The sequence below is a fragment of the Triticum dicoccoides genome, chromosome 5A, assembly GCF_002162155.2.
Source record: "Triticum dicoccoides isolate Atlit2015 ecotype Zavitan chromosome 5A, WEW_v2.0, whole genome shotgun sequence".
Classification (NCBI taxonomy): domain Eukaryota; kingdom Viridiplantae; phylum Streptophyta; class Magnoliopsida; order Poales; family Poaceae; genus Triticum; species Triticum dicoccoides.
This window is the reverse complement of record NC_041388.1, coordinates 682,082,949-682,110,370: the sequence shown is the minus strand read 5'-3', so window position 1 is coordinate 682,110,370 and position 27,422 is coordinate 682,082,949. Positions and strand designations below refer to the sequence as shown.

Here is a 27,422-nt window from a genome sequence, read left to right as displayed (position 1 = left end):
CTCAACAAGATGCACATGCTCACAACACGGGTTAGTAGCATTTGCATTATCAATTAACATCATACGAGGAAAAGTGGCTTTCTCCTTGGTTAGCTTTACTTGAAGTTGATCGTGAGACTCTTTGAGGCTAGCATGAGCACCCTTCAAGACCTTGTGAGCCTTGTAAAGTAGATCAAACTCCTCTTTGAGTCTAGCAAGATCAACCTCAAGTTTGGCCTTCTCGGAGTTTAGCACACGAGAAACAACAAGAGTATGAACAAAATCTTTCTTTAACTTAGCATGATCAACGTTGTGTGACTCCTCAAGAGCCAAACGAAGACCACACTCTTCCTCAAGAGCATTGGAAAGATCCAAAACCTCATCGGCATAGTCACGACTATGCCCCTCCATCTTGGAGATAGTATCTTCATGAGACTCGATCATGTCATTGGCTTCACCAAGTTGTTCCAAGAGAGCAACAAAATGCTTCTTGGACTTACCCTTGAGTTTACCCATAAAGGACTCAAACTCATTTTCCTCCACATTAGATCCCTCACATTCATCAATTCAATCCGTCAAGGAAGGATTATTAATGATGGTAGTTTTGATGTTGGGAGTTACCTTGTTGGTGGCTTTAGCCATGAGGCACTTGGCGGTGATGTTCTCATTGGGTGAGTCAAAGAGAGATATTTGTGGAGTTTTTGCAATGGTAATGGAGGCCATGGCAACCGAGTAATCATCTTCATCATCATCATCATCCTCATGGTACTCTTCTTGAACCACCAACGCCTTGTGAGGGGTTTTCTTGGTGAAGTTGCTCTTGTTGGGGAAAGACTTGGCTTTGTCCTTTCGAATGAGCTTGCCACCATTGTCTTCCCTCTTCTCATACAGGCACTCCGCAACAAAATGACTCACATTGCCACAGTTGTAGCAAGTCCTTACACGTTGCTTGCTCTTCGTGCCACTTGAGTTGTTCTTGTTGAAGTTTGGCCTTGAGTTTTTCTTGCTCCAAAATTGCCTTGAAGCAAGTGCCATGTGTTCATGATAGGCATACTTTGTATCTTCGGGGTTGCTTTCCTCTTCTTCCTCTTCTTCTTCTTCAATGCAAACCTTGGCCTTCAATGCAAGGTTGGGCTTCTTTCCCCTTTGAGAGAGAAGCACCGCATTGTCGGCGGTCTTGTCCAAGATGTTCATAGCCACAAACTCATCCAATACTTCACTTGAGGTCAAAGTGTGGAAGTCCGGCCTTTGACGAATGACGGAGGACATGGCCTTGTGGTAAGGCATCATTGCCTTAAGGAAATTACGATTGATCCAATTGTCATCCGTGTCCTTGCTCCCGTGATCTCGGAGTGAGACCGCGAGTTTGGTTACTCTCCGATAAAGCTCACGAGGTTCTTCATCTTCTTTCATTGCAAACTCATCGGCTTCATATTGCACTACTTCATAGTTGGAGCGTTGAATGCTTGCGCTTCCCCGGTAGAGAGAGACAACACAAAGCCATGCATCTTTGGACAAGGCGAAGGGCCGAAGATGAGGTAGATCTTCGGGTGGAATTGCATCTTGAATGATGAAGAGAGCATTCTCATTGAATTGATTATCCATGGCTTCTCGAGGAGTGAAGTTGCTTGGATCATGCGGATGGAAACCTTCTTCAATGATTCTCCAAAGATTAGTGTTCACATGATTTAAATGACGCTTAAAGCGATAAAACCAAGAATCAAAGTCCTCATTTTTCACAATCTTAGGGGGAGGACCGGCATGATTCAAATGAGTGGAAGGAATCGGTCCATCATAAACAAGTGGTGGTTCCACATGGGCAAAGATGTCGGTGCCATTTTTACCACTAGAAGAAGGAGCCTTTTTGCTACTAGCTTCCCCCTTGTCGGAGATAGCATCCGTCACCTTGTCGGTGGGATCACCCACTTTCAACGGTGCGGTGGATAGTTTAAGCCCTCCAATGAATTTAGTAAACATGCTTTCAACCTCGGTCGTCATTGAGGTTTTCAATGTCTCCAAGGCTACATTGAATTCCTCACGGGAGATGAAGGTTCCCCCATCACCCGTAGACGAGATCGGATTTACACCGGAGTGCTCCTCCACACCGTCTACGGTGTCAACCATACTCTTCGGACGGCAAAGTCCTTAGTAAAGAGACGAGGCTCTGATACCAATTGAAAGGATCGATATGGTTGACTAGAGGGGGGTGAATAGGCAACTAACAATTTTTTAACTTTTCTTTACCAAATTCAACTTTGCATCAAAGTAGGTTGTCTAGATGTGCAACTAGGTGAGCAACCTATATGATGCAACAATAACGAACATACAAGCAAGCAAGAGAAGTAACACTAATAATCTTGCACAAGTAAAGGTAAGAGATAACCAAGAGTGGACCCGGTGAATACGAGGATGTGTTACTGAAGTTCCTTCCTTTGAGGGGAAGTACGTCTCTGTTAGAGCGGTGTAGAGGCACAATGCTCCCCAAGAAGCCACTAGGGCCACCGTGTTCTCCTCACGCCCTCACACAATGCGAGATGCCGTGATTCCACTATTGGTGCCCTTGGAGGCGGCAACCGGACCTTTACAAACAAGGTTGGGGCAATCTCCACAACTTAATCGGAGGCTCCCAACAACACCACGAAGCTTCACCACAATGGACTATGGCTCCGTGGTGACCTCAACCGTCTAGGGTGCTCAAACACCCAAGAGTAACAAGATCCGCTAGGGATAGGTGGAGGAATCAAATATCTCTTGGTGGAAGTGTAGATCGGGGCCTTCTCAACCACTCCCGAGCAAATCAACAAGTTTGATTGGCTAGAGAGATAGATCGGGCGGAAATGGAGCTTGGAGCATTAATGGAGCTTGAGGGGGAAGAGGTAGGTCAGCGAAGAAGAAGGGGACCCCCTTTTATAGTGGGGGTAACAATCCAACCGTTACCCCACTAAACAGCCCCACAGAGGGCGGTACTACCGCAGAGGGCAGCCGTACTACCGCTGGACCTAGCGGTACTACCGCTCCCCCCTACGGTACTACCGCCCAACAGAGAGGGCTAGAAGACAGAGGAGGGACAGTCCCAGCGCGGTACTGCCGGACAGGCCTAGAGCGGTACTGCCGCGGTGGCAAAGCGGTACTACCGCTCTCGAGCAGTACTACTGCACCTACAACCGCTGCAGGTTCCGCTCAACCCGACATGAGAAATTCCCCCCTCGAGTCGAGGCGGTAGTGGCCCGGTACCGCAGCGGTACTACCGCTGAGGACACACAAGCGGTACTACCGCTGGTGCTAAAGACAGCTCAATCTGCAAGGAAAGAGACCTCCGACGACACGGGAAGGCCCAGAGGGTGAGAAACGAAGGTGTACGTGATGATTCCACGCTAGCCAAACCAAAGAGGACCCCCTCTTGATAGTACGATGACTCCTAAGAAACTAGTCCACCAACAAGAAATGAAAGAGCTACACCGTCTTGAAAAACACTCCGAGGGGAGAGAAATCGTTTCGAGCCAAAGGATGAATCTCTGAAACGCTCAACGCACAAGGTTAGTCCGCAAATATGTTGTCATCAATCACCAAAACTACATCGAGACAGATATGCCTTAACACTCATGGACCTCCTTGACGTGAGACCGACGCCAAAAATTCCTATAAATACCAAAAACCCCAGAAAGAAACCTAGATCGGGAGTTCCGCCGCCGCAAGCCTCTGTAGCCACGAAAAACCAATCGGGAGCCCATTCCGACACCCTACCGGAGAGGGAAACCATCACCGATGGCCATCCTCATCATCCCGGCGGTCTCCATGATGAGGAGAGAGTAGTTCACCCTCAGGGCTGAGGGTATGTACCAGTAGCTATGTGTTTGATCTCTCTCTCTTGTGTTCTTGATTTGGCACGATCTTGATGTACCACGAGCTTTGTTACTATAGTTGAATCATACGATGTTTCTCTCCCTCTATCTTCTTGTGATGAATTGAGTTTTACCTTTGAGGTTTCACTATTATCGAATCGAATATTATTATGGATTTGAGAACACTTGATGTATGTCTTGCGTGGGATGCCCGTGGTGACAATATGGTGTTCTATTGATTCACTTGATGTATGTTTTGGCACCCAACTCGCGGATTCCCGAGGTGACACTGGGGTAATCTATGCATAGGGGTTGATGCATGTTTTCGTCCTTGTTTCTCTAGTAGAAATCTTGGTTCACTCTTTGAAGATCTTTGTGTTGGATTAAATATTATGAACCTGAAGTTGTTTGATGCATATCATATAATTGACCCACAGATAGTTGTGGTGACATTGGAGTATCTAGGTGACATTAGGATTGATTGGTGTGTATCATATGGTGTTATTTTACTACAAACTCTAGGGCTGTTTGTGACACTTATAGGAATAGCTCAATGGATTGACCGGAAAAATAACTTTGAGGTGGTTTCGTACCCTACAAGCAATTTCATCTTATGTTTTCCGCGATAGGAACTTTGGAGTGACTTTTGTCGCACGTTGAGGGATTTCAATATGATTTAATTATGTTACCATTGTTGAGAGAACTTGCACTAGTGAAAGTATGAACCCTAGGCCTTGTTTCCAAGCATTGCAATACCATTTTTGCTCACTTTTGTTACTAGTTACCTTGCTATTTTTATATTTTCATATTACAAAAACCTATATCTACCATCCATATTACATTTGTATCATCATCTCTTTGTCGAACTAGTGCACCTATTGTATTAGGTGTGTTGGGGACATAAGAAACTCTTTGTTATTTGGTTGCAGGGTTGTTTGAGAGAGACCATCTTCATCCTATGCCTCCCACGGATTGATAAACCTTAGGTCATCCACTTGAGGGAAATTTGCTACTGTCCTACAAAACTCTGCACTTGGAGGTCCAACACGAGTCTACAAGAAGAATTTGTGTAGTAGACATCAATTGTATGAATGAGACACGTATTACCATGTAAAAAACAAAGTCATTCTTGTGATCCCATCTACAAATACATATGGCTGCAAGCCTTGCCTTAACTCATAGCCTTAAGAAATTACTGACACATCGCGATCGGATCACAAGAGGAAATAATTGAAGATGACATAAAGATGAATGATTGATTGATAAAATGTCTTACAATGTTGTTGATTGTGATACACCAATTACAAGTATGGTTAACTTGGACAAAGATGACCACGATGATGATGACTATGGAGATGATAGGCTAGGGTTTGATGATGGCTTCTAGCTCTCTGTTTTGACGATGAGCTCTTCTCTATTGTGGATTAGACGTGCCCCATTTATAAAGTGTGAATGGTTGGATGCCCTGGTACCGATGGCAGGTGGTACAAGAGGGCGCGCTTGTACCATGATCGTCTTCCGCTCTTCTCTTCCGGCACCTCCTTTTGCCTTGACTTTGCTCCCACACTTCGTGTTTCCTTCAACATGATGATATTTTTTCATACTTGGGCCCATTTTCTACGGAAGCACATTAATCAACAGGTTTCAAAATTTCTTATATTCATTAGTCACTGTAGGCATATTGGATTTATTCTCTGAGAAAATATGGGATTATCCAGTTTAAACGACGACGTGATGAGTGCAAAGTATCACCTGTGGCAATGCTATGGTTAGATGTTATTTTGATGCTCTTAGTTTTGCGGATGCATCCGTGTATGTGATATCTCCTTTTTATTGATCCGGTATTGGAGTAGAAAAGAGTATCCCGCGCCTATTTCCCCAAAGATGACCCTGGGTTATCGAACCCACTAGAGGAAGATTCACTTGAAGCGATGGTCTCTAGCAAACTTTCGTCAAAGTGTCAAATCCAGGTTTTGACCGGATCAGCAAGCAAAAAGTGGTTCAAACACTTATAATAAAAAAGGTACGGGTATGAGGTCTTATGCTTACAACCTTGTATTCACGATGGGATCAAATATAATATTAGTTTCTGCGCTAGAAGTCACCTATCGAGATGTGCTTGTTATAGATCGAAGTGGGGGATGTGTTCAAATAACATCTTAACCAGCATGAGTCCTGCATCAAGAATCAGTTGTCCTACCGCAGGCCCTATCCATCGCGCGGGGTTACCTTGATAATTAAGATAGTGAAGTAAGACAAGAGCTTTGGGCATTTAATGACTACACCTCATTTCTCCCCAAGGATATGATCCATGTTACCCTACTAAACCTTACTGTCACCGGTGTTCGGTATAATACTTCACGGTTTCCTTGCTCCTAGCCTCACTTGTGCTCGATCTCCATAATCATGGATACTTGCAGGGATGAAGATCACGGACAAGACAAGATACATCTTCACATAACAATTTTATTTCACACATACGGGGCGTTATATCAAAGTCTTCCACTGACCCCCTCAACAAATACCTCGGGTAGCAAGGCTTATGCCTCAACCCGTACCTTATTGAACTACTCACACATGGAGATTAGACTGCAGGAAGAAAATATCAAAGAACACGTCTTGAGATTGATAGATTGCAATATGTTTTACAATGGATGCCTCGTGTGATGCACGATTACAAGTACGAATGGGATGTGGATGAGCACTATGGTGGTGGTGGAGATGGCGGCGGCTAGGGTTTGTGAATGATGATGAAGAGGCTCTCCTTCTGTGCTCTGTGCTCCCCTATCATTTCACATTTCGATGGGGTCCCTTCAACAAAAGTTGTTGGGTTTGATGATCTGCCTTGGAATCACGCCCGTATGAAACGTCGTTTTTTGTGCTATGTCCTCGCAGACGCTTACTGGTAATTCCTTTCTCCTCCATTCTTCTTCCATTCCATTGCCACACATGATTCCTTCCTTTTTAGCCCATTTCTTGTGGAAGCACATCAAAGAGAGGATTTGTGAAATTCTTTGCATTCATTAGTCATTACTACCAATATCGGAGCGAATATCACTTTTTAATTGAAATATTTCAGTTTAAACAAGGGTGAAATGAGTGTAAAAATATCACTCATCGGTATGACATAATCATAAGTATGCTTTTTAAAGTAAGAACAACACATTACTCCACCACACAACAAAGTGTCAAGGCAATGAATGTCAACTCAATGAAACTAGATGAAAGTAACTTGGTGAAAGTCCCATATATCCATGAGAGCGATTTGATCTCTATAAGTAAAACAATCAGCTTGTCTTGGTCTACTTCCTGCTCCGATATTTTTGTTATACTTTTGTCTACTGAAAGTAACTTGGTCTACTTTTGTTATAATTCATGTTCTGGCAATTGTTCATGTGATCGAACAAACCATCAAACAATCTTTGCAGCTTTTATAGTGGGCTCTTACTAAAATCTATTGACCATTTCCTTTTGTTCCTCATTGAGTTTGATGCTCTTACTTATTGAAAAGAGCTACAATAAATCCCCTACTTGTGAGCTATCAATGCCCGTATTCGGATCCAGACAAAGTAGAAAGCTAGGGCCGCCTGTGGCCTCCGGTGGAGTAAGCGCGAGCCATCAGTGCCCCGAGTCGGCCTCCCCCCACAAAGAGGAGGATCTAAACATGTCTAGTGTCATGCCCGACACGTTCAACTCCGGCGCCGAGCTAATCCATCTCGATCAGTATTGCGCAGTGGCCGAGCTTGCAACAAAATGTTGGTCGGGCCGGATAGTCTAAGTTGAAGGAAACTATTGTTTGGATGGCCTTCTACCGGAGCTTGCAACAAAATGTTGGTTGGGCCGGCTAGTCTAAGTTGAAGGAAACTATTGTTTGGATGGCCTTCTACCTTCCTAGGTTGGCTGTATGTGGAGGATTGCTCCTGGGATGGCTGGGTCGTGGCATGATGTTACCCTTTGGTAGTTCTTCCATTGCTATTGCATCTTCGAGCGCTACTTCCATGACCACGAGGACAAGGGCAAGTACCAGGGCAGTGATATCTCCTTTTTATTGATCCGGTATTGGAACAGAAAAGAGTATCCCGCACCTATTTCCCCAGAGGTGACCCGGGGTTATCAAACCCACGAGAGGAAGATTGCCTTGAAGAGATGGTCTCTAGCAAGCTTTCGCCAAAGTGTCAAATCCAGCTTCTGACCGGATTGACAAGCAAATAGTGATTCAAACACTTATAATAAAAAGAGGTACGGGTATGAGGTCTTATGCTTACAACCTTGTATTTGTGCTGGGATCAAACAATATATTAGTTTATGCGCTGGAAGTCACCCGTCGAGATGTGCTTGTTGCAGATCAAAGTGGGGGACATGTCCAAATAACATCTCGACTGGCATGAGTCCTGCATGAAGAATCAGTTGTCCTACCGCATGCCCTATCCGTCGCGCGGGGTTGCCTTGATAATTAAGATAATGAAATCAGACAAGAGCTTCGGGCATTTAATGACTACACCTAATTTCTCCCCAAGGATATGATCCATATTGCCCTACTAAACCTTACTATCACTGGTGTTCAGTATAACACTTCACGGTCTCCTTGCTCCTAGCATCACCGGTGGTAGATCTCCATGATCCTGGGTACCTGCAGGGATCAAGATCACGGACAAGACAAGAGAAATCTTCATGAAACAATTTTATTTCACACATACGAGACGTTATGTCGAAGTCTTCCATTGATCCCATCAACAAATACCTCGGATTACAAGTCTTAACCCATACCTTACCGAACTACTCACATATGGAGAGCAGATCACAAGAAAAAAACATTGAAGAACACATCTTGAGATTGATTGTTTGATTGCAATATATTTTAAAATGGATGTCTTGTGCGATGCATGTACAAGTATGCATGGGATGGATGAGCACTACGGTGGTGGTGGAGATGGTGACGGCTAGGGTTTGCGGATGAGGATGATGGTGAAGAGGTTCTGGCTTCTGTGCTCATCTCCTTGTTGACATTTCGACGGGGTCCTTTTAACGAAAGTTGTTTAGGTGGACGACCTGCCTTGGAATTCATGCCATACGGACGCTCAGAACGCCGTCTTTTGTGTTGTTTTCACGCAAACATCTCCTGGTGATTCCTTCTTCCTCCATTCTCCTTCCATTCCATTTTCACACGTGATTTCTTCCCTTTTAGTCCATTTCTTGTGGAAACACATCAAAGAGAGGATTTGGAGAATCCTTTGCATTCATTAGTCATTAGTATCAATATCGGGGCGAATATCTCTTTTTAATTAAAATATCTCGGTTTAAGCAAAGGTGAAATGAATGTAAAAATATCACTCATCAGGCTGCGACGTCCGTGGTTGAACTTCCTCTCTAATCCTATGAATATAACATGCTACATTTTGGTACTCAGATGGCAAATATGATAAAGTTCCCTATGCCATGTCCTATAGAAAATGCTAAAATTTGGTACTCCAATGACATGTATAATGAACTTTATTATGCTATGTTCTATTTTGATATGTTCTATATGAACTATGTTGTATATCATGTACGAACTATGAAAGTACGTGTGTTAATCCACGTTTCATGCTTGCCTATGTATTCGATTTTCGACAAAGGGTGAATTTTACAGATGTAGCATCAAGTAAATACAAACACAATGAGTACACACCTGGCCTATACATAGTTAGGATGCACACAGGCAACACGAACGCACACACATCTAGACACGCCGGCAAATAGCTAAGTCATACAAGACGAAAATTATGCATTTGTGCGAGAAAAAAGGAAAAAGATCCGAAGCGATCAAAACAATGATCGACAAACTACAACAATGATCATATCCGTATCAACAATTTCTTTACATCACATGATGACTAGGTTCTTCAATAGCAACACCTTCATGAAGGGCGACGCTCAAGCGTCTTCATAGCCGGATCCAACCACCAGAGGTCGGATTCTAGGTTTTTCACTCTGAAGAACATGTCTAAGCATATTCGAGCAATGCCTTCAACAAGATATGACACAAAAATATCACCATTGTGAGGAATAACCCACTCGGGTCAAACCTAGGATTTTCACTCGAGACCTCGAGACCGGGTACTCGAGGAGCACAACCAAATTGAAGTCAATTATGTGTTGTCGCTACCACTTTTCTACGATCTCAACGACCATGCTCAGACTTGGATAGACGCAACACACCCATCGGTGTCGCATGACACGACACATGGGAGGATCCTGCCGCCATCGGGCTTTGCCCGACGGAGTAAGCCAGCCGCCGTAAGAGGGAGACACAAAGGAGGAGGTGCCGGCGGCGGAGATTGGGTGCCATCCTCTGCGGAGGTGACGGGTGTGTCTGTTAGGTCATTAGTTATTCTTGCCTATGCATTTGATATTTTGGATACGAGGGAATGAGGACAGAAGTGAACACAAACGAGGGATGGCCGGGTGGGCATATTTGCCTATTCTGATTGCAGATGCTTTTGGAGATGAAGGTTCCTAAAAGCTCTTTTCCTCCTACTGGAAAATACCTGTAGTTTTTTATGTTTTAACTGCACATGTATCACCCTTTTTTTAATAGGAACACAGTGGTAGTGGCAGTAGAATAGTGGTGGTGGTGGTACACTCTTAGCAAGGATGCGTTCACGTGCAGTGTGTCTGAAACAAACAAGAGTCGCCAGACTAGATCGAGTAATAAATACTCCTAGTACATATATTATCATCGGAAGAAAATTAAGGACTGCGAACCCAACCCTGCCACGCACGGTCCGAAGAGGAAAAGGAAAAACCCACCCGCAACTCTCCTTGCTTGCCGTGTGTCTATAAATGCCGCCTCGCTCGTCATCGTCGTCGTCCCGTCTGCAACCCAAAAACCGTCCCCTCCTCCTCAGTGGAAAACCAACACGCCCCCTACCACCTGACCTGACTCGACTCCTCTCCTCTCCTCTCCCACCGTCGCCCCCGACCCCCAAATCCCACCTCCACCCACCTACTCCTCCCTCACCGCATCTCCCCGCCCCCCACGCGGCACGGGCGCGCGGACACGCAGCGCCGACGAGCGGGATCGCCCAAGAACACGTAGCAGCAACGGGCACGGGGCGGGCGGGAGAGACACCCCGTTCCTTCCTTCATCCATCCATCCATCCATCCGTGCGCTGCCGCTGCATTTAGACGCAAAAATCCACCGAATCTCCCCCGTCACTCGCCTCGTCCGGCGAGCCGGTAGCGGCCAAAACCCCCGCCTTTGTTCCCATCCGCGCCCGCCGCCCGCCCGCCCGCCCTGAGCTCTCTCGCCAGCGGCCGGGTGGGAGGCCCCCAATGCCTTTTAAACCCCTCGCCGCCCCCCGCCCCCTCCTCCTGACGCCCCCGATCCCACCCACCCAATGCCGCGCCTCCGCGCCCACACCCCCCTCCCCCTCACGGAGGCCGCCGCCGCCGCCGCGCACGCCGCGCTGCTCGCCCTCGCGCTCCTCCTCCTGCTCCTCCGCGGCGCGCGCGCCCTCGCCTCCCGCTGCGCCTCCTGCCTCAAGCCGCCCCGCCGCGCCCGCAACCTCGTCCACGATGGGCCGCCCCTCGCCTCCCCGCCGCCCGCCGCCGGGGGCGCCTGGTTCAGGGCCGCCCTCGCCTGCTGCGCCTACGTCCTGCTGGCGCAGCTCGCCGCGCTGACCTACGAGGTCGCGGCCGCGCCGCCGCCCGTCGAGGCCGAGGCGCTGCTGCTGCCGGCCGTGCAGGCGCTGGCCTGGGCGGCCCTGCTGGCGCTCGCGCTGCGGGCGCGCGCCGGGGGCCGCGGCAGGTTCCCGGCGCTCGTCCGGGTCTGGTGGGTGCTCGCCTTCGCGCTCTCCGTCGCCATCGCCTTCGACGACTCCAGGCGCCTCATGGGCGCCGACGACCGTGATGCGGACTACGCGCACATGGTCGCCAACTTCGCGTCGCTGCCGGCCCTCGGCTTCCTCTGCTTGGTTGGTGTGATGGGTTCCAGCGGTGTCGAGTTGGAGTTCAGTGATGACGACACCGGTGTCCACGAGCCCCTGTTGCTCGGCGGCCAGCGCAGAGGTGCCGAGGAGGAGCCCGGCTGCCTGCGGGTGACTCCCTACGGCGATGCCGGGATCCTCAGCCTTGCAACGCTCTCATGGCTCAGTCCGCTGCTCTCGGTTGGGGCCAAGAGGCCGCTCGAGCTGGCTGACATACCCTTGCTGGCTCACAAGGATCGTGCCAAGTTCTGCTACAAGGCCATGAGCAGTCACTATGAGCGCCAACGGCTGGAGTGCCCTGACAAGGAGCCATCGCTGGCATGGGCAATACTCAAGTCCTTCTGGCGGGAGGCGGCCATCAACGGCGCCTTCGCCGCGGTGAACACCGTCGTGTCCTATGTCGGCCCCTACCTGATCAGCTACTTTGTGGACTACCTCAGTGGCAAAATTGCCTTCCCCCATGAAGGTTACATCCTTGCCTCCGTATTTTTTGTATCAAAGTTGATTGAGACGCTCACTGCTCGCCAGTGGTACCTGGGCGTGGACGTCATGGGGATCCATGTCAAGTCCGGGCTGACGGCCATGGTGTACCGGAAGGGCCTCAGGCTGTCGAATGCCTCAAAGCAGAGCCATACGAGCGGTGAGATTGTGAATTACATGGCGGTCGATGTGCAGCGGGTGGGGGACTATGCATGGTACTTTCATGACATATGGATGCTTCCACTGCAGATCATCCTTGCGCTCGCCATCCTGTACAAGAATGTCGGGATCGCCACTGTCTCGACATTGATAGCCACCGCGCTGTCAATTGCTGCCTCGGTTCCTGTGGCGAAGCTGCAGGAGCACTACCAAGATAAGCTGATGGCAGCAAAGGATGAGCGAATGCGCAAGACTGCAGAGTGCTTGAAGAGTATGAGAATTCTCAAGTTGCAGGCATGGGAGGACCGGTATAGGATAATGCTTGAAGAGATGAGGAACGTTGAATGCAGGTGGCTCAAGTGGGCTTTGTACTCACAGGCCGCAGTTACGTTTGTTTTCTGGAGTTCGCCAATCTTTGTCTCGGTCATAACTTTCGGCACTTGTATATTGCTTGGTGGCGAGCTCACTGCCGGAGGTGTTCTCTCTGCATTAGCTACCTTTAGGATCCTTCAAGAGCCTCTGAGGAATTTCCCTGATCTCATCTCCATGATAGCTCAGACGAGGGTGTCTTTGGACAGGTTGTCTCACTTCTTACGGCAAGAAGAGTTGCCGGATGATGCAACAATAAGTGTTCCACAGGGTAGTACAGACAAGGCAATCGATATCAGGGATGGCAGTTTCTCTTGGAACCCATCTTGCTCAAACCCTACACTCTCTGATATACAACTTAGTGTGGTGAGAGGCATGAGAGTAGCAGTCTGTGGTGTGATTGGTTCTGGCAAATCAAGTCTATTGTCCTCTATACTTGGGGAGATACCCAAGCTGTCTGGCCAAGTAAGTACACGCATAAAAATAAAGAGAGTTGATGCTAACTTGAATGACAGTTTAATTACATTTTCCTTCTGCTCCTTATTCAGGTTAGGATCAGTGGTACAGCAGCATATGTTTCTCAGACTGCCTGGATACAGTCTGGAAATATTGAGGAGAACGTTCTTTTCGGCACTCCAATGGACAGACCGCGTTATAAGAGAGTACTTGAGGCTTGCTCCCTGAAGAAAGATCTTCAGTTGCTCCAGTATGGAGATCAGACCATCATTGGTGACAGAGGCATTAATTTGAGTGGAGGTCAGAAACAGAGAGTGCAGCTTGCGAGAGCATTGTACCAAGATGCTGATATTTATTTGCTTGATGACCCCTTCAGTGCTGTTGATGCTCATACTGGAAGCGATCTATTTAAGGTCTGTATCGATGTTGCCTTATTCTATTTTTTTTAAAGGTGCTTCTGTTTCATAACATGTCAGATTTTGTGTTGCAGGACTATATATTGGGGGCACTAGCTAGCAAAACAGTAATTTATGTAACCCATCAAGTCGAGTTCCTACCAGCTGCTGACTTGATATTGGTAATACTACTTTTCTCACAAAATCTATTAGCCTATTGAGTTGTTCAATTTGACGTGTTGTTTATCCATGTTTCCTGATTAGAAAAACCAGCAGATTCTGCATGAAAGTTACGCTATCTTTTCTAATACTTCTCATTGGACTGTTCATGGGATAATGGGCCCTTGATCTCTCATTGTGTTTTTTTTTTTTTGTCATGGCACAGGTTCTTAAGGATGGTCATATCACCCAAGCTGGAAAATATGATGATCTTCTCCAAGCTGGAACCGATTTCAATGCTCTGGTTTCTGCTCATAATGAAGCTATCGAGACCATGGATTTTGGCGAAGATTCTGATGGAGATATCGCTCCTTCCGTTCCTAACAAAAGATTGACACCAAGTGTTAGCAATATCGATAACCTGAAAAATAAAGTATCTGAAAATGGGAAGTCATCTAATAGACGTGGAATTAAGGACAAGAAAAAGAGTGAAGAACGTAAGAAGAAGCGTACTGTTCAGGAAGAGGAGAGGGAGCGAGGAAGAGTTAGCTTAAATGTTTATTTAACATACATGGGGGAAGCCTACAAAGGTTCACTGATTCCACTCATTGTCTTGGCGCAAACCCTGTTCCAAGTTCTTCAGATTGCCAGTAACTGGTGGATGGCATGGGCAAACCCACAAACAGAAGGAGATGCACCTAAGACAAGTAGTGTGGTCCTTCTTGTTGTTTATATGTGCCTTGCTTTCGGGAGTTCATTGTTTGTGTTTGTGAGAAGCCTTCTTGTAGCTACATTTGGTTTAGCAGCTGCTCAGAAACTATTTATAAAAATGCTAAGGTGTGTGTTTCGAGCGCCAATGTCATTCTTCGATACTACACCATCTGGACGGATTCTGAATCGAGTAAGTTTAGATCATGCTCTTGCTCCTAATTTGTATTTGACACCTGTGTGGCTTTTCTAATTTGCATACTCTAATCTTCTTCAATCATACTTCATATCAGGTTTCTGTAGATCAAAGTGTTGTGGACCTTGATATAGCATTCAGGCTAGGGGGGTTTGCATCAACAACAATTCAACTCCTTGGAATCGTTGCTGTCATGAGCAAAGTCACATGGCAAGTTCTGTTTCTTATAGTTCCTATGGCTATGGCATGCATGTGGATGCAGGTAAATTGCTAAACTTTCAGGTTTTCTTTTAGGGCTAACATTACCTGGGATCCTTAATTTCTTTAATGGAAATTGTAATACAAATAAGGCAGATAGCAAGGGTAGATACACCTAAATGGCTAAATGAATCACTAAAGAATTATGCGCACATAATTTTTTTGGCTGCCTTTGTCATTTAACTAGCAGCCAATTAACCAGAGAACATATGCATATGTTCAGCATGAAAGCATCGAAAGTTGTGAAGTAAGCTTATTATTCTTAAAGCACGAGGCCTGTGTTCAAGATAGCTTGATGATTTTGTGTACCAAAAGACTTTTAAAGATCTTCATCACACAATAGATAATGGATGTCCTTGCTACCATGAACTTGCAGAGATATTACATTGCTTCATCGAGGGAGCTGACTAGGATCTTGAGTGTTCAGAAGTCTCCAGTGATCCATTTGTTTAGCGAGTCAATCGCTGGTGCTGCTACTATCAGAGGATTTGGTCAGGAGAAAAGATTCATGAAAAGAAATCTTTACCTCCTTGATTGTTTTGCTCGGCCTTTGTTTTCCAGCCTTGCAGCTATTGAATGGCTCTGCCTGCGAATGGAATTGCTCTCAACTTTTGTGTTTGCTTTCTGCATGGCAATACTTGTGAGCTTTCCTCCTGGAACAATTGAACCAAGTATGTCTTATCTGCTGTCTCACACACCGTTCTGTTGCATTTTATGATCTTGCCTTACCCAATAGATCACTTGTTAGGTGCACTAGAAAACTTGCATATCTTTTTCAATAAAATATGGCAATATGCTTCTCAATCTAAACAAGCTTTCCAATTGATAGGCATGGCTGGGCTTGCTGTCACATATGGACTCAACTTAAATGCTCGGATGTCAAGGTGGATATTGAGCTTCTGTAAATTAGAGAACAGAATCATCTCTGTTGAGCGTATTTATCAGTATTGCAAGATTCCTAGTGAAGCACCACTGATTATCGAGAATTGCCGTCCCCCTTCCTCATGGCCTGAGAATGGAAACATTGAATTGATTGATCTCAAGGTAAACTTAGCCCGTAGCCATTATTTATTTGTCATTATCCATTTGCTCTTCATTATATATATTCACCAAAAGTAGTATGTAATCTATTTTTCTTCTTCTAAGCTGAACATACTTCTGTTTTATTTACGGCATCTTATTGTGCTTTTGCTAAATATCATAGGTCCGCTACAAGGATGACCTTCCCTTTGTTCTACATGGAGTCAGTTGTATTTTTCCTGGTGGGAAAAAGATTGGGATTGTAGGACGAACTGGAAGTGGTAAATCTACTCTCATTCAGGCTCTTTTCCGTCTAATTGAACCAGCAGGAGGGAAAATTATCATTGACGACATCGATGCTTCTGCGATTGGCCTTCATGATCTGCGGTCACGGTTGAGCATCATTCCTCAGGACCCTACATTGTTCGAGGGTACTATCAGAATGAATCTTGACCCTCTTGAAGAGCGTTCTGATCAAGAAATTTGGGAGGTATGCCATGGTCGCTTTTATGCTATCCTCATGTTAAATGTGCCATGATCTTTATGGAAGAGAATTCTTTTCTTTCAGGCACTAGAGAAGTGCCAGCTAGGAGAGGTCATTCGTTCGAAGGAAGAAAAACTGGACAGTCCAGGTTTGTTCTAATTTTGAATATTCAAACACTTCTTCAAAGAGTGAGCATGACACTTCGTAAAGCATGACACCTCGTAAAACAAAATTATATTTTCCTGGATATTTGTGGTGCCATTGCAGTACTGGAGAATGGGGATAACTGGAGTGTGGGACAGCGCCAGCTTATTGCATTGGGTAGGGCGCTGCTTAAGCAGGCAAGAATTTTGGTGCTTGATGAGGCAACGGCATCAGTTGACACTGCTACAGATAATCTCATCCAGAAGATCATCCGCAGCGAATTCAGGGATTGCACTGTCTGTACAATTGCACACAGGATCCCAACGGTTATCGACAGTGACCTAGTCATGGTGCTTAGCGACGGTACATGCTCCTTCACACGATTAACCAAGACCATCACATGTTTTGTTTCTTACTGATCGTATGTTGAATTATCCGAGTAACACTCCTAGCTAAACACTGTTCTTGGAGCAACAGCCTTTACGGTGAATTCACCTTGTTCTTGTTTATTTCAGGTAAAATTGCGGAGTTCGACACACCCCAGAGGCTTCTGGAGGACAAGTCCTCGATGTTCATGCAGCTAGTATCCGAGTACTCCACCAGGGCGAGCTGTATATAGAGAGAGAGGCTTAGCTTAAATCCCCCACCGAGAATAGAGGCTGGGAGGTAAGGTAGCCGAATCTGCCAGTCTACTCACACCATACAAGTAAGTAGCAACACCATAGGGCGACGCAAGACAGGAGGATAGGAGAGGTACATGAGCGGGAAAGAAACGCCCGGCGCGTTCCCTGACCTCAATAACCATGGATTCTACTTCGAGGGAACGCGGCAGGCGATCGAATGCCACGGGAGGAGTTGGCGGCATTCACCGAAGCTCTGATGCTTTTGTATGTATAACACTGTACTGCTTCTCCCCTTGCATGATGGGAAAATGAACAGAAATAACGTGGGTAATAAAGGGGGAAATTTTGCTTTCCTTTTCGGCGTCAGATTGGAGTGCTTCATCTCTGTGACAGCTCCTATGTTACGTATTGAAACTGTTCTGTGTTTAGCCCGAAAATGTGATGCAGTGGATGTATGCGTGCAAGGTAGTCAAAATCATGATCCTGGATCGGATCACAGCTCTGTTGTAGGATCGTAACGCAAATTGTAGAATCATAACTACTTAGCTCCATTTACAAATATAAGATGTTTTTGATATTTCAATATGGAACATAAAAATGTGTCTATACATCTGATCTAGAGAAAAAAGTTAGAAAATATTTTATATATGAACGGATGGAGTAATAGATTTCTACTATCATAGGGGTTGGTTTAGATCGTGAAGTTGTAGAATCGTACACAATTCCGACTACCTGTATGTAGGTTCTGGTTTAGTTCTTCAGTGGACGACATCAGTACTTCCTCACTTCCTCAGGAGAACTAGTCGGGGAAATGCAAAATGGTTCTGGTTTGGGCACTGCTCGGCGCTGGTGCGCCGGCCCAGTTTTTCGGCCGGTCACATCTAATGCGTTAGATTCGGTTGTTACCCACCGTTAGATCAGGCCTTTTGCTTTTTTTTTCCTTAAACAAAACGGCATCCGATCCAAAATAGCATCGCTGGACATCCATGACGCTTGAGGCCGGACCTTGAAGCTCCCACCGGCCCCGACGCCGGCTGCCGTCCCCTTGAAGCATCAGCAACTCGCCGTTGGGTGCCGTCCCCGCTGCCGGTCGCCATCCTCGCAAGACCCGTGCTCGTCGGTTCCAGCAGGACCTCGTCGGAACACCCAGCCATCGTTCTGTAGAAGCACCGTCGTTGTAGAACGCTCGACCCTTACGTCGTTGCAGCAAATTAGCCGCCGCCGCCGGCCGTTAGGCCGTAGCTCCCGGTGTTGCCGCTCACACCATTGTAACCATGTCGGCGCCCAGTAGAAGCTTTTTCCTTTACCGATTGAAGTTCTTTCCTTGCCGGTTGAATTTTTTTCACGGTTCAAAGTTTTTCTTCCACACCCATTTGAAGCTTTTCCATGCTTGAAGCTTACTCCTTTGCCGGTTGAAACTTTTTTCATGGTTCAAAGTTTTTCTTCCACATCAATTTGAAGCTTTTCCATACTTGAAGCTTACTCCTTTGCTGGTTGAAGCTTTTTTGCACACCGTTTGAAGCTTTTTTGCATCTGCCGTCGCCGGCCACAAATTCGCCGTCGTTGGTTGGAGCACGTCATTCTGACAGTAGTAGCCTTTTTTGTTGCTGGATGCAGCTTTTCGCGGCGTGGGTTGCAACTTTCCTCATCTCCCAGTTGCAGCTGTTTGTTGTCATGGGTCACCAAACTACACCGCCGAAGATTATAGCAAATAGCGACACCGGTTGCAGCAAAAAAATGATATAGTTGTAGCAAAAACCAGCTGTGTTTCCAACTCGCTTATTGGCTGTAGCAAAAAACAACTGTGGTTCCAGCTCTGGATTTGGCCGATTGAAGCAAAACAAAATGCTAGTTTTAGCATCGTTATCCGCTCGCTGGCATCACAACCTTCGCCATGGTCATCCATGGAGACTCATCGGCACGGCTTGGCATGGCGCCCCCTGCACGGTCCCAGCACCTCCGTCGCGGCGCCCCGGCACAGTCCAAGCACCTCCGTTGCAGGAGAGTTTGTGCATCACGGTGCGGAGATTGAAAAAAAAATCACGCGGTGGAGCCATCTACAGAAGCGTTTCTGGAGGTAGGAGACGATACACTGTAGCAAACGAGTGGGCCACATTTGTTTTGGGAGGAGATAAGATAGGAGGGGTGGTGGGCCAAGAAAAGTCACACGTGGGTCGTTACCCTGGGCGAATAAGATGCAGCAGCGCTGCTATGCTGCTATACACACGACGACGTGTGGACGACTTGTGCACGGCAGCACATGTCAAGCCGTCCATGCATACTATCCAGCGCATATCAACGGCTGGATTATCCATCGTCCCACTGTCGTGCACACATCCATCGTCTATACAGCAGTTTCGAAGATGCAGCGTTCGATCGCGTTTAATCAGAAGGCGCTCGCGCGTCCGGCGGAGCGTTCGGCCGGCGTGCCGAAACGCAAACATTTACCTTCTGGTTTACATCTTCAGTGCACGATATCAGTACATACTCACTTCCTCAGAAAAACTAGTTGGGGAAATGCAAAATGCTGGGACGTAGAAACTAGACAGCCAGAGCGACACTTTTTTTTGTAGATACAACACTGGAATTGTGATCTAAAAATACCCAGCACTACAAGTCCACTTGCAAAGCTCTATCAATATATCATACGTACCAACCAACATTCTCAACACAAACAATGTACATGAATAAGCAACAGGGATAGACCACAAAGGCGACGCGGCCTAGCACCGCTCATCACCATCCCAATTATCTTTCTCCTTCGGTCCGGTCGGGCCTTCCTCCTCGTACAGCTCCGCAGGAAGACTGTCGAATATGGCCTCTGCCGTGAACCGGAGGAAGAACGGCAGGAAGCTAAGCACCGTGTCCACCTCTGACCGCGAGTTGTACGTCACGGTCGGGCCCCACTCCCTCATGTACTGCAGCCAGCACGGTTCCACCACGGCGTCTCCAAGGTATTCTGCCGAGATGATCTTGTACCTTGTGCTCGAATCGATTGACAGGTCGCTCCGTGCGACGTCATTTCTTAATCCGACGCCGAGGTTTTCAGAGCCCTGCAGGTAGCAGCCAGGGTGCGCGTAGCTTGCGTGCCCATTCCTCGACGAATACACGATCGCCTTGTTTCCAGAGATGAACTCCAGATCGCAAGCGTCCACCCACCCTCCCCCGCTGTGTTCTGAGTAGTAGACAGATGAGAGTTCTCCAGAGAAGTTACTTATACGGAGGGTGAAATGCTCCCAGTCTCCGGTATGCCTGCCAACCTTCTGCAGAGCAAAGCTTGCAAGTCCAACCTTTATTGTTGCTGGCCCGTTGAACGGGCAGAACACCCACATTGCAATGTCAGTGAAGGTCCCTCCATGAGCCGGTTTGACATGAGCATAGAGCTCAGCACTCTTCAGATTACCAACTTTGACAAACTCACGCAGTTTATCATCTGGGAGGTCAATCCAGTACTCACCATCGTTCGTCCCACCAGCAGGCAGGTTTGAGCCACCAGCAAGTATTGGATCTCCCATTTTCATATCTTTCTTGTTCAGTGTAGCTCCATTCTCAAAGAACCAAGAAACTGATGACGGCAAGTATTTCTCTTGTGGATGGAAGAACACAGTTGGGCCATAGTGCTTGATTAGTGCATGAATCTGCTCTAGATCAGGCATGGCTCTCAAATTCGGGTCACAGTTCTTCAAGCAGGGAATGCCTGATTCCTTACTGTTAACTGAATTTGTTTCACAGAAGAATGTACCAACAGGTATACCTCGTCCTGCTGTCCCTCGGTGGCAAGGCCTCGTCTTCCAAACTTGGCATGTACGTTCCACATTAATGACTGACCTAAAGTTTTCACATGGATCCGTGAGGTCTTGTCGCACACACCGGACCGCCTCCAGTGAGGGCTTCCTTGGTCCTCTTGTAACCACATAGCCAAGGGGTTCATAACCCTCCGGGGGTGATGGCAACCAGAAGCACCCGCATTCACTATTGTCATCTTCATACACACCAGCATTAGTCCAAACGAGGGTGTAATCTAATGGCTTCTCAAGAGCGGGCCTGCTATTGATTAACTGGCAGCTAGCCGCTTCCCTTGCAACAACAAGAGAACCCTGTAAAAGCCGGTCATTTTGTTGGGCATAGTGGCCAAGGCAGTGGAAACCATCAGGAACCTCTTCTGGCTCATAGAACGTAGCTCCAGAGTAGCTCCATATATTCCGGAGTTGGGTAACATTTGCAATATCAAGTTCTCCTATGCATATCACGCCCTTTGCGAAGTCCCGTCCTGTAAAGTAGTTGCTTGACAAAGTTACTACAAGGTCCAAGTGTTCAGCAAAGCAAATATATTTGGCAAAACAAACAACAATCAGTTTGAGAAACAAATACATTGTTTTGCACATGCAATTATTCGCTTTATACTAAAGAAAAATGAAGGAAATTGCAACCCCGACACAACAAAAAGTCAAAAATCGAGCCCAAGTGGCCTGTACAAACTTAAACTACAGATTTCACTTCTTGAATGAGCCAGCTACAGTTCTCATGATATATGATCACAAATTACTCTTGCCCCACAAGGAATGCCTTTGAGGCTACGATCGCTACCTTCTAAAATGATGTGCCTTCCAAGTAAAAGCATGGCGATCCTGGCTAAGCCACTTCAAGCGCAAGTAACAAGAGGGAGCCACTACGACAAGCTATGTGCAAGAAATTCCCTTGAGGGAATCCATCGTTTTATAAATTTATCAATCACTGTGTTCATTCAAGAATATGTACAGGGAAGTGAAATCTGCATATAGCATAGTAGGACAGAATTAAACCAATCAGGATAAATTGTATTGTTATAACCGTATTAAACTCCCCTTTTGGAAAGAAATAAACAACAGAACAGTCAATGATGATAATAATTGAACAAGAAAGTAGTAACCAACAAATTAAGTAGGGATTCATACAAGTGAATACTACTACTATTCATGAAGCTACATCAGGCCAATCATCAATCAATGGTCATAAGAAAACGATCCACGAACTGATTCAAGAACTGATAAGAGAGGAGAAGGCGTCAGAAACCTTGCGGCCATGCGGGCAAGGGCGCCGGCAGCTGGAACGGCTCCGGCAGCCGGGTCGCGGCATCTTCCCCGGCGCCGAACAGGTCGCCGCAGCAGAAGCAGCTCCACCCACCCATCGCCGACCGACTCCTACCTTTCCCCTCTCAGCTCCTCTCCCCGTACTATTATAGGTCAGCCGGCCGCTGGATCCGGACTCCCGAACTCCGGTCAAACGGGAGCGGCTCGTCCATCAGCTGGGACAAATCGCCGGCCCGGCGGGGTTGATGGCGACACCGGGTAGGCCTCGGATCCAGTCAGGCTCGGACTGGGCGGCGGCTTTTGTTATCAGGAGAAAAGAAAACACAAAGGTCGTCGCTTTCGGCGTTGGAAAATCAGAACATGTTTTGGGCTTGCCGTGCACGTATACACCTGGTTTTGCGCCGTGTGATTTGGACTCAAAATGCGCATATTCTACGAAAGCAATATGTTGTTAGATGACTAGAGGGACATAGATATCCCAGCCTATCAGGTTTAAGTCCTGATGCTTGTGTGCGATCATAGGATGAGTGTATGTGTATATGTAGCGCTTGTGTCCATACTGTGTTAATAAAAATGTGCATATTCTGCGAATAGTAAAATACACACAGCTAATCCTAAAACTATATGAGGTAAGTTTGTCCTCATAATATTATGAAAAATGCACATATAGATTCTAAAAATTTACTAAGAGTTAGGACATTTCAAACGTCGAATCGCAAATTCCCTCTAGCATTCGTCCATGGATGGATGAGACCAGTTCACGGACACGGATGCGGGAGATGGACATTCAACGATATCTGCATACATTTCAAACAGGGTTCAAACAAACCGGACGAAATTCAAACAAACTCGACTGATTTCATTCAAGTTCACATATAGTTTACATAAAACGAACGATATTTCGACCGTTTAACTAAAAACAATAAAAAAACTTAGAACCTATACCGGACGACCAGCTCTATCCTGCGGCACCGCGGCTGTCGTCATCGTTGTCGTCCCTCCAGCGGCGGAAGGGCGTCGGAGGACCGCAAGAACCTTGTCTGGCGGCTGCATGCTGCTCGCGGAGGAGCCGATCCACCTCCTATTGCACGATGCGGAAGGCCGCCTTGGCCACTGCCGACGTTGGCGGAGGAGTCGCTAAGCGACCACTCTCTCGTCGATCTTGGCGAGCTCGCCGTCAAGGCGGCGGCGGCCGTCTCTGCGGTGGTGAGGGAGGTGTCGAGCGCCCACGTGGTGGCGAGGTCCGGGTCGTTTCAGACCCATTCCGGTGCCGCGACGCTCTTGGCGAACGCGGAGCAGCGACGGGCATTGCGCCGGTCGTACCGCGCCTGCTGTTTCGCCCACTCTCTTTCTCATATACGATGACCCTCGAGCCCAAGGCACCGTCGTAACCACCTCCTCGAGGTAGTGCAGGATGTGGGCACGGGTCTTCATGATCGCGAGCAACAACTTCTCCTTCTTTATGGGGCGGCGGTTGCGGCGTGACATCGACGAGGGCCCATCAATGCGGGCGTGTCGGCTGTGCGGTGGGGCAACATCGGCTAGTCCTTCACGCGGCGGTGGCGCTGAGGGACGCGGGCTCGGCCTTCACGCGGCCTCCAATGTGGAGGTCGTGGTTGCGTGGCGGGGATGCAGGTTCATCCTTCACCTGCCGGAGTGGAGACGCAGGCCCCTACTTCACGCAGACACGTGTCAGGGACGGTAACTCCTCCTTCATGCGTGCCAGCGATGGTGGTGTCGGGCCCATTTGATGGAGTGAGCGCTCCATCATGATCTCCATCTGACGGACGTATTCTTTGTCCGTCAGAGCGACCTCCACAAGGAGGGAGGGTCGTTGTTGCGGCTGCTGGTCCTCCTCCTCGTCGGAGGAGTATCCTGCCGTGGTGGATGAAGATTCACCCAGAGAGCGAGGGCGGCAGTGCCACAATCCGCCTGACAAGGAACTTCCACCGCCTTCGCCTACTGGCGCGGAGAACCGGGACTTTGGCATCATCGCTGGGCTCGGGCACGATGGCGGGGAGATGGAGGGAGAGGGGGACGATGCTCGAGGGGGAGGAGTGCGGCTCTATGCACCGATGGCGCACGACTTAAATAGCCGTGACCAGGCCAGGCGAAGGGGCAGTCAGCCCAATTCAATGCAGTGCAGCGGTTGGAGTTGGTTTCTTGGGACACGACGTCTACATTGAAGCGCGACGCCCAGGAGGTCACGTTCGTCAATGTCGCCCTCCCGTCTAGTCAAATCACGGGCGTCAATGCCGGACGATGTATGCTCTAGGCCAACATGAATGCAACACGGGTGCACGACAAGCGGTGCAAGCGTTCGAAAGAATGCGCGAGAGAGGCGGGTGGGCCATGCCAGTCAAAAGTGGACATGGCAGCGGTCCGAACGCCCGCATCCCTTCCCCACTTTATCTCCGGTTTGCGGGAAAGAGTGCGTTCAGATCACCGAGCGGATCGATACAAGATTGCGTTGAATAGCAACACATGTGTGGACCGTGCGGTCCAGACGTATGCGGGTGGTTTTAGGGTCTGTGTTGGAGATGCCCTTACTCGCAACCCCATCCATGCCGCATCAGTTTGACTTGCACAGATGACAGGTTAACCATTGCCATATGGTGAGTTTTTGCACAAAACCCTCCAAAAGGCCCTTTCTTCTAATTTTGCGGTCCTCCTCTTTACACAAAACCTACGTGAATGTCATCTAGCCATAAATTTGACCAAGCCATCCACCCCATTCCCCTGATTCTCTCGCATGATCAAGTCGTCGCCATCCCATCTGTGTTGGCGCCGTTTTCTCTCTCACACACACATGGCGGGCTCGGAGCCCCCCCATCACAGCGGCGGCTACCTTTCCCGAAGGGCGCAGCGCCAACAACACATGCAGTGGCGGTAACTGTTGTGAAACTTAGTAGAAAAAAAAGCCGCCCCTACTCACACCCAAGATAAATATGAAGACGCATAACGGGTTGGGATGACGATCATTATCGCCACCGAGTTGTAGTGGAAAAAATGGTGTGTCGGTGTAGACCGTACTTGGAGTCCCTCGAACCGTCGATGAACAATCCCGCGAACCTCCCACGAACAGTCCTTCAAACAGAAAACCGAAAGCACGACCTCTCTAGCTGGTTCCAAGCATGCAACCTTCACGATCCGGCAGCACTTCACCGTCCAGAGCTAATCATCGCCGAAGAATTAGAGGGAGGAGATTATGAGGATTAGAGGATATGTCTAGCTCTAATTAGATCAACTAGTATCAACTAGAACTAGAACTAGAGGGACTAGAGGAGGCTCCAAACATGTGTATTCAATAGAGCAAAAAACCCTAGTATATATAGGTTGGAGGGGAGGGAGAGGGCAGCCACCAAGGAGGGAAGGTCCCTCCTTGGTGTGCCGACCAAGTGAAGGGACGAGGAATCCTCCCCCTCTCCAATTCGGCCTCCTTCCATAGCTATGGGGGCGCCTCCCTCAATTGGGCCTTGGTGGCCCAAGTTGCCTTCCACCACTTGGCCTTTTAAGGCCCGTTGATATTATATTAAATATGGAAGTGTTCTAAATATTTTCATACCCTTTTATATATAATTTAATAGTCCCGGAAACATTTTACACCTATATATTATTTATCCGTAATACCCAGTATTACCGGATACTCTTCGAAACCCTTCCGTTGACCCCGAAAGGCTTCCAGATCCTCTCAAAACTATTCTGAGTACTAATGAAACAATTCCAAAAATATGTTCTCATCATTCTCATCCTACTAACACTTAGAAGATTGTGATTGCCTTAAGCTTGTGACCCGTAGGTTTGGTAACTCACAGACATGAACGAAACCCCTTCGTTCAATGACCGATAGCGGAACCGTGGACGTCCATATCGATCCCTATGAGCACACGAATGATATTCTGAACCTTTGGTTATCATGTGATGTTCCCTTTGCTTCGTGATACTTCACAAAAACTGGGATGCACCGGCATCCTCCTGAGTCAAGTCATCTCACTATGCCATTATCCTCGTTACTGGTTTTCTTCTTCTTTCACGTTGTCGTTTTCCGACATCCCCGTGATGAAGTCACCTATGTATGGCCAGATGATAATGGATGTCGTAACACCGAGAGGGCCCTAAGAATACATCTTCATCGTCGGAGGAGCAAATCCCACTCTCGAGCTATCTAGTCCCTTGCCAAACTTTCTGATGAGCCTGTAAGTTGTCATTATGATCATCGTGTTACAGTGACGTTTGAGCAACCCCAAAGTCCATGGTACGGTAAGAAGTGACTACGATACTCTCATGGTCTAAGGGCAAGATCACTCGGTAACACTCCGTGTTATTACAATTGATTATAAACGATATTAACTCAATTCATAACAGACAAGATTGGGTCAATTCAATATGATTGTTCTTCCAAAGTCATAATCTTAGTGTTGTTTTAGGACTACCGTTTAATACTTAACGATATCCTAAGATCTGGAAAACGTGATCACCAACAACACTTGAGCTAGTCCAAGAGGCAAGATAAGGAACCTTTTATTTAACCGTTTATCATTTCACACGTGCATAAGTTTTCCACTAAATCACATATTCCAGGATCATAGCAGTTATAGCATACAATATAAACTCTTTAATTATGAATACAGAAATATAATAATACAAATATTATTGCCTCTAGGGCATATTTCCATGGTTGATACAATCATTCGCAGTATTAAATCAACATGAATATAATTTCAATTGGATCCTGAATCTTTATTAATCAAAATCATATCCATTCCTTCTCATGTAGGCGAGCTAACCTTGGCAAAGACAACATGCATATAGCTCATCATGCAAGAGAAACTATAAAAACAACCTGCATACAAGGAGCGTACTATGCATTGAGAGAGAAAATCTTTGGCCAACACCGAACATGCCCTTAGGATATAATTTTTCGCTACATCCACTAACTAATCAAATACTACTCTCAATAACAAAACATTAATTATGTTGTTGATAACCAACTATTAATAGTTCACAACCTAGATTGTTTTTTACATATGTGGTTTTGGTGAAGCTTTTGTGAAAAAGTCTCACACCCTAAAGTAAATGTCATCATACAGACATAAGTCATAACCTTCTCATCA

The 27,422-nt window shown here is 47.1% G+C and overlaps 2 protein-coding genes across 3 annotated transcripts; one reads left to right on the top strand and one right to left on the bottom strand.

The window, feature by feature from the left end:
• The first annotated feature begins 11,592 nt into the window (after positions 1-11,592).
• LOC119304109 (ABC transporter C family member 13) lies at positions 11,593-17,605 on the top strand. 2 transcript variants are annotated; one of them, XM_037581271.1, is made up of 12 exons: positions 12,274-12,428; positions 12,518-13,261; positions 13,345-13,665; positions 13,743-13,829; positions 14,033-14,707; positions 14,808-14,972; positions 15,345-15,639; positions 15,798-16,012; positions 16,173-16,478; positions 16,557-16,620; positions 16,740-16,979; positions 17,132-17,605. In XM_037581271.1, the coding sequence occupies exons 1-12, from the start codon at positions 12,402-12,404 to the stop codon at positions 17,233-17,235; spliced, it is 3,243 nt and encodes a 1,080-aa protein (XP_037437168.1). In that variant the 5' UTR covers positions 12,274-12,401; the 3' UTR covers positions 17,236-17,605. The 2 variants fall into 2 exon arrangements, with proteins under 2 accessions (XP_037437166.1, XP_037437168.1); XM_037581269.1 differs by having other exon boundaries at positions 11,593-13,261.
• A 2,169-nt stretch (positions 17,606-19,774) lies between these two features.
• On the bottom strand, positions 19,775-22,654 carry LOC119304108. The gene is made up of 2 exons (XM_037581268.1): positions 22,292-22,654; positions 19,775-21,509 (listed from the first exon to the last, which is right to left on the bottom strand). The coding sequence occupies exons 1-2, from the start codon at positions 22,404-22,406 to the stop codon at positions 19,963-19,965; spliced, it is 1,662 nt and encodes a 553-aa protein (XP_037437165.1). The 5' UTR covers positions 22,407-22,654; the 3' UTR covers positions 19,775-19,962.
• Between the last annotated feature and the right edge of the window lie 4,768 nt (positions 22,655-27,422).

Excerpts from the sequence above, each read along its gene's own strand:
- LOC119304109 (XM_037581269.1), top strand. The coding sequence starts at position 11,693 with ATGGGCGCCGACGACCGTGATGCGGACTACGCGCACATGGTCGCCAAC. Across the intron at positions 14,708-14,807 it reads CTGGACGGATTCTGAATCGA|GTTTCTGTAGATCAAAGTGT; the intron begins GTAAGTTTAGAT and ends ACTTCATATCAG. Across the intron at positions 16,479-16,556 it reads CTGATCAAGAAATTTGGGAG|GCACTAGAGAAGTGCCAGCT; the intron begins GTATGCCATGGT and ends CTTTTCTTTCAG.
- LOC119304108 (XM_037581268.1), bottom strand. The coding sequence starts at position 22,406 with ATGGGTGGGTGGAGCTGCTTCTGCTGCGGCGACCTGTTCGGCGCCGGG. Across the intron at positions 21,510-22,291 it reads CTTGCCCGCATGGCCGCAAG|GACGGGACTTCGCAAAGGGC; the intron begins GTTTCTGACGCC and ends ACTACTTTACAG.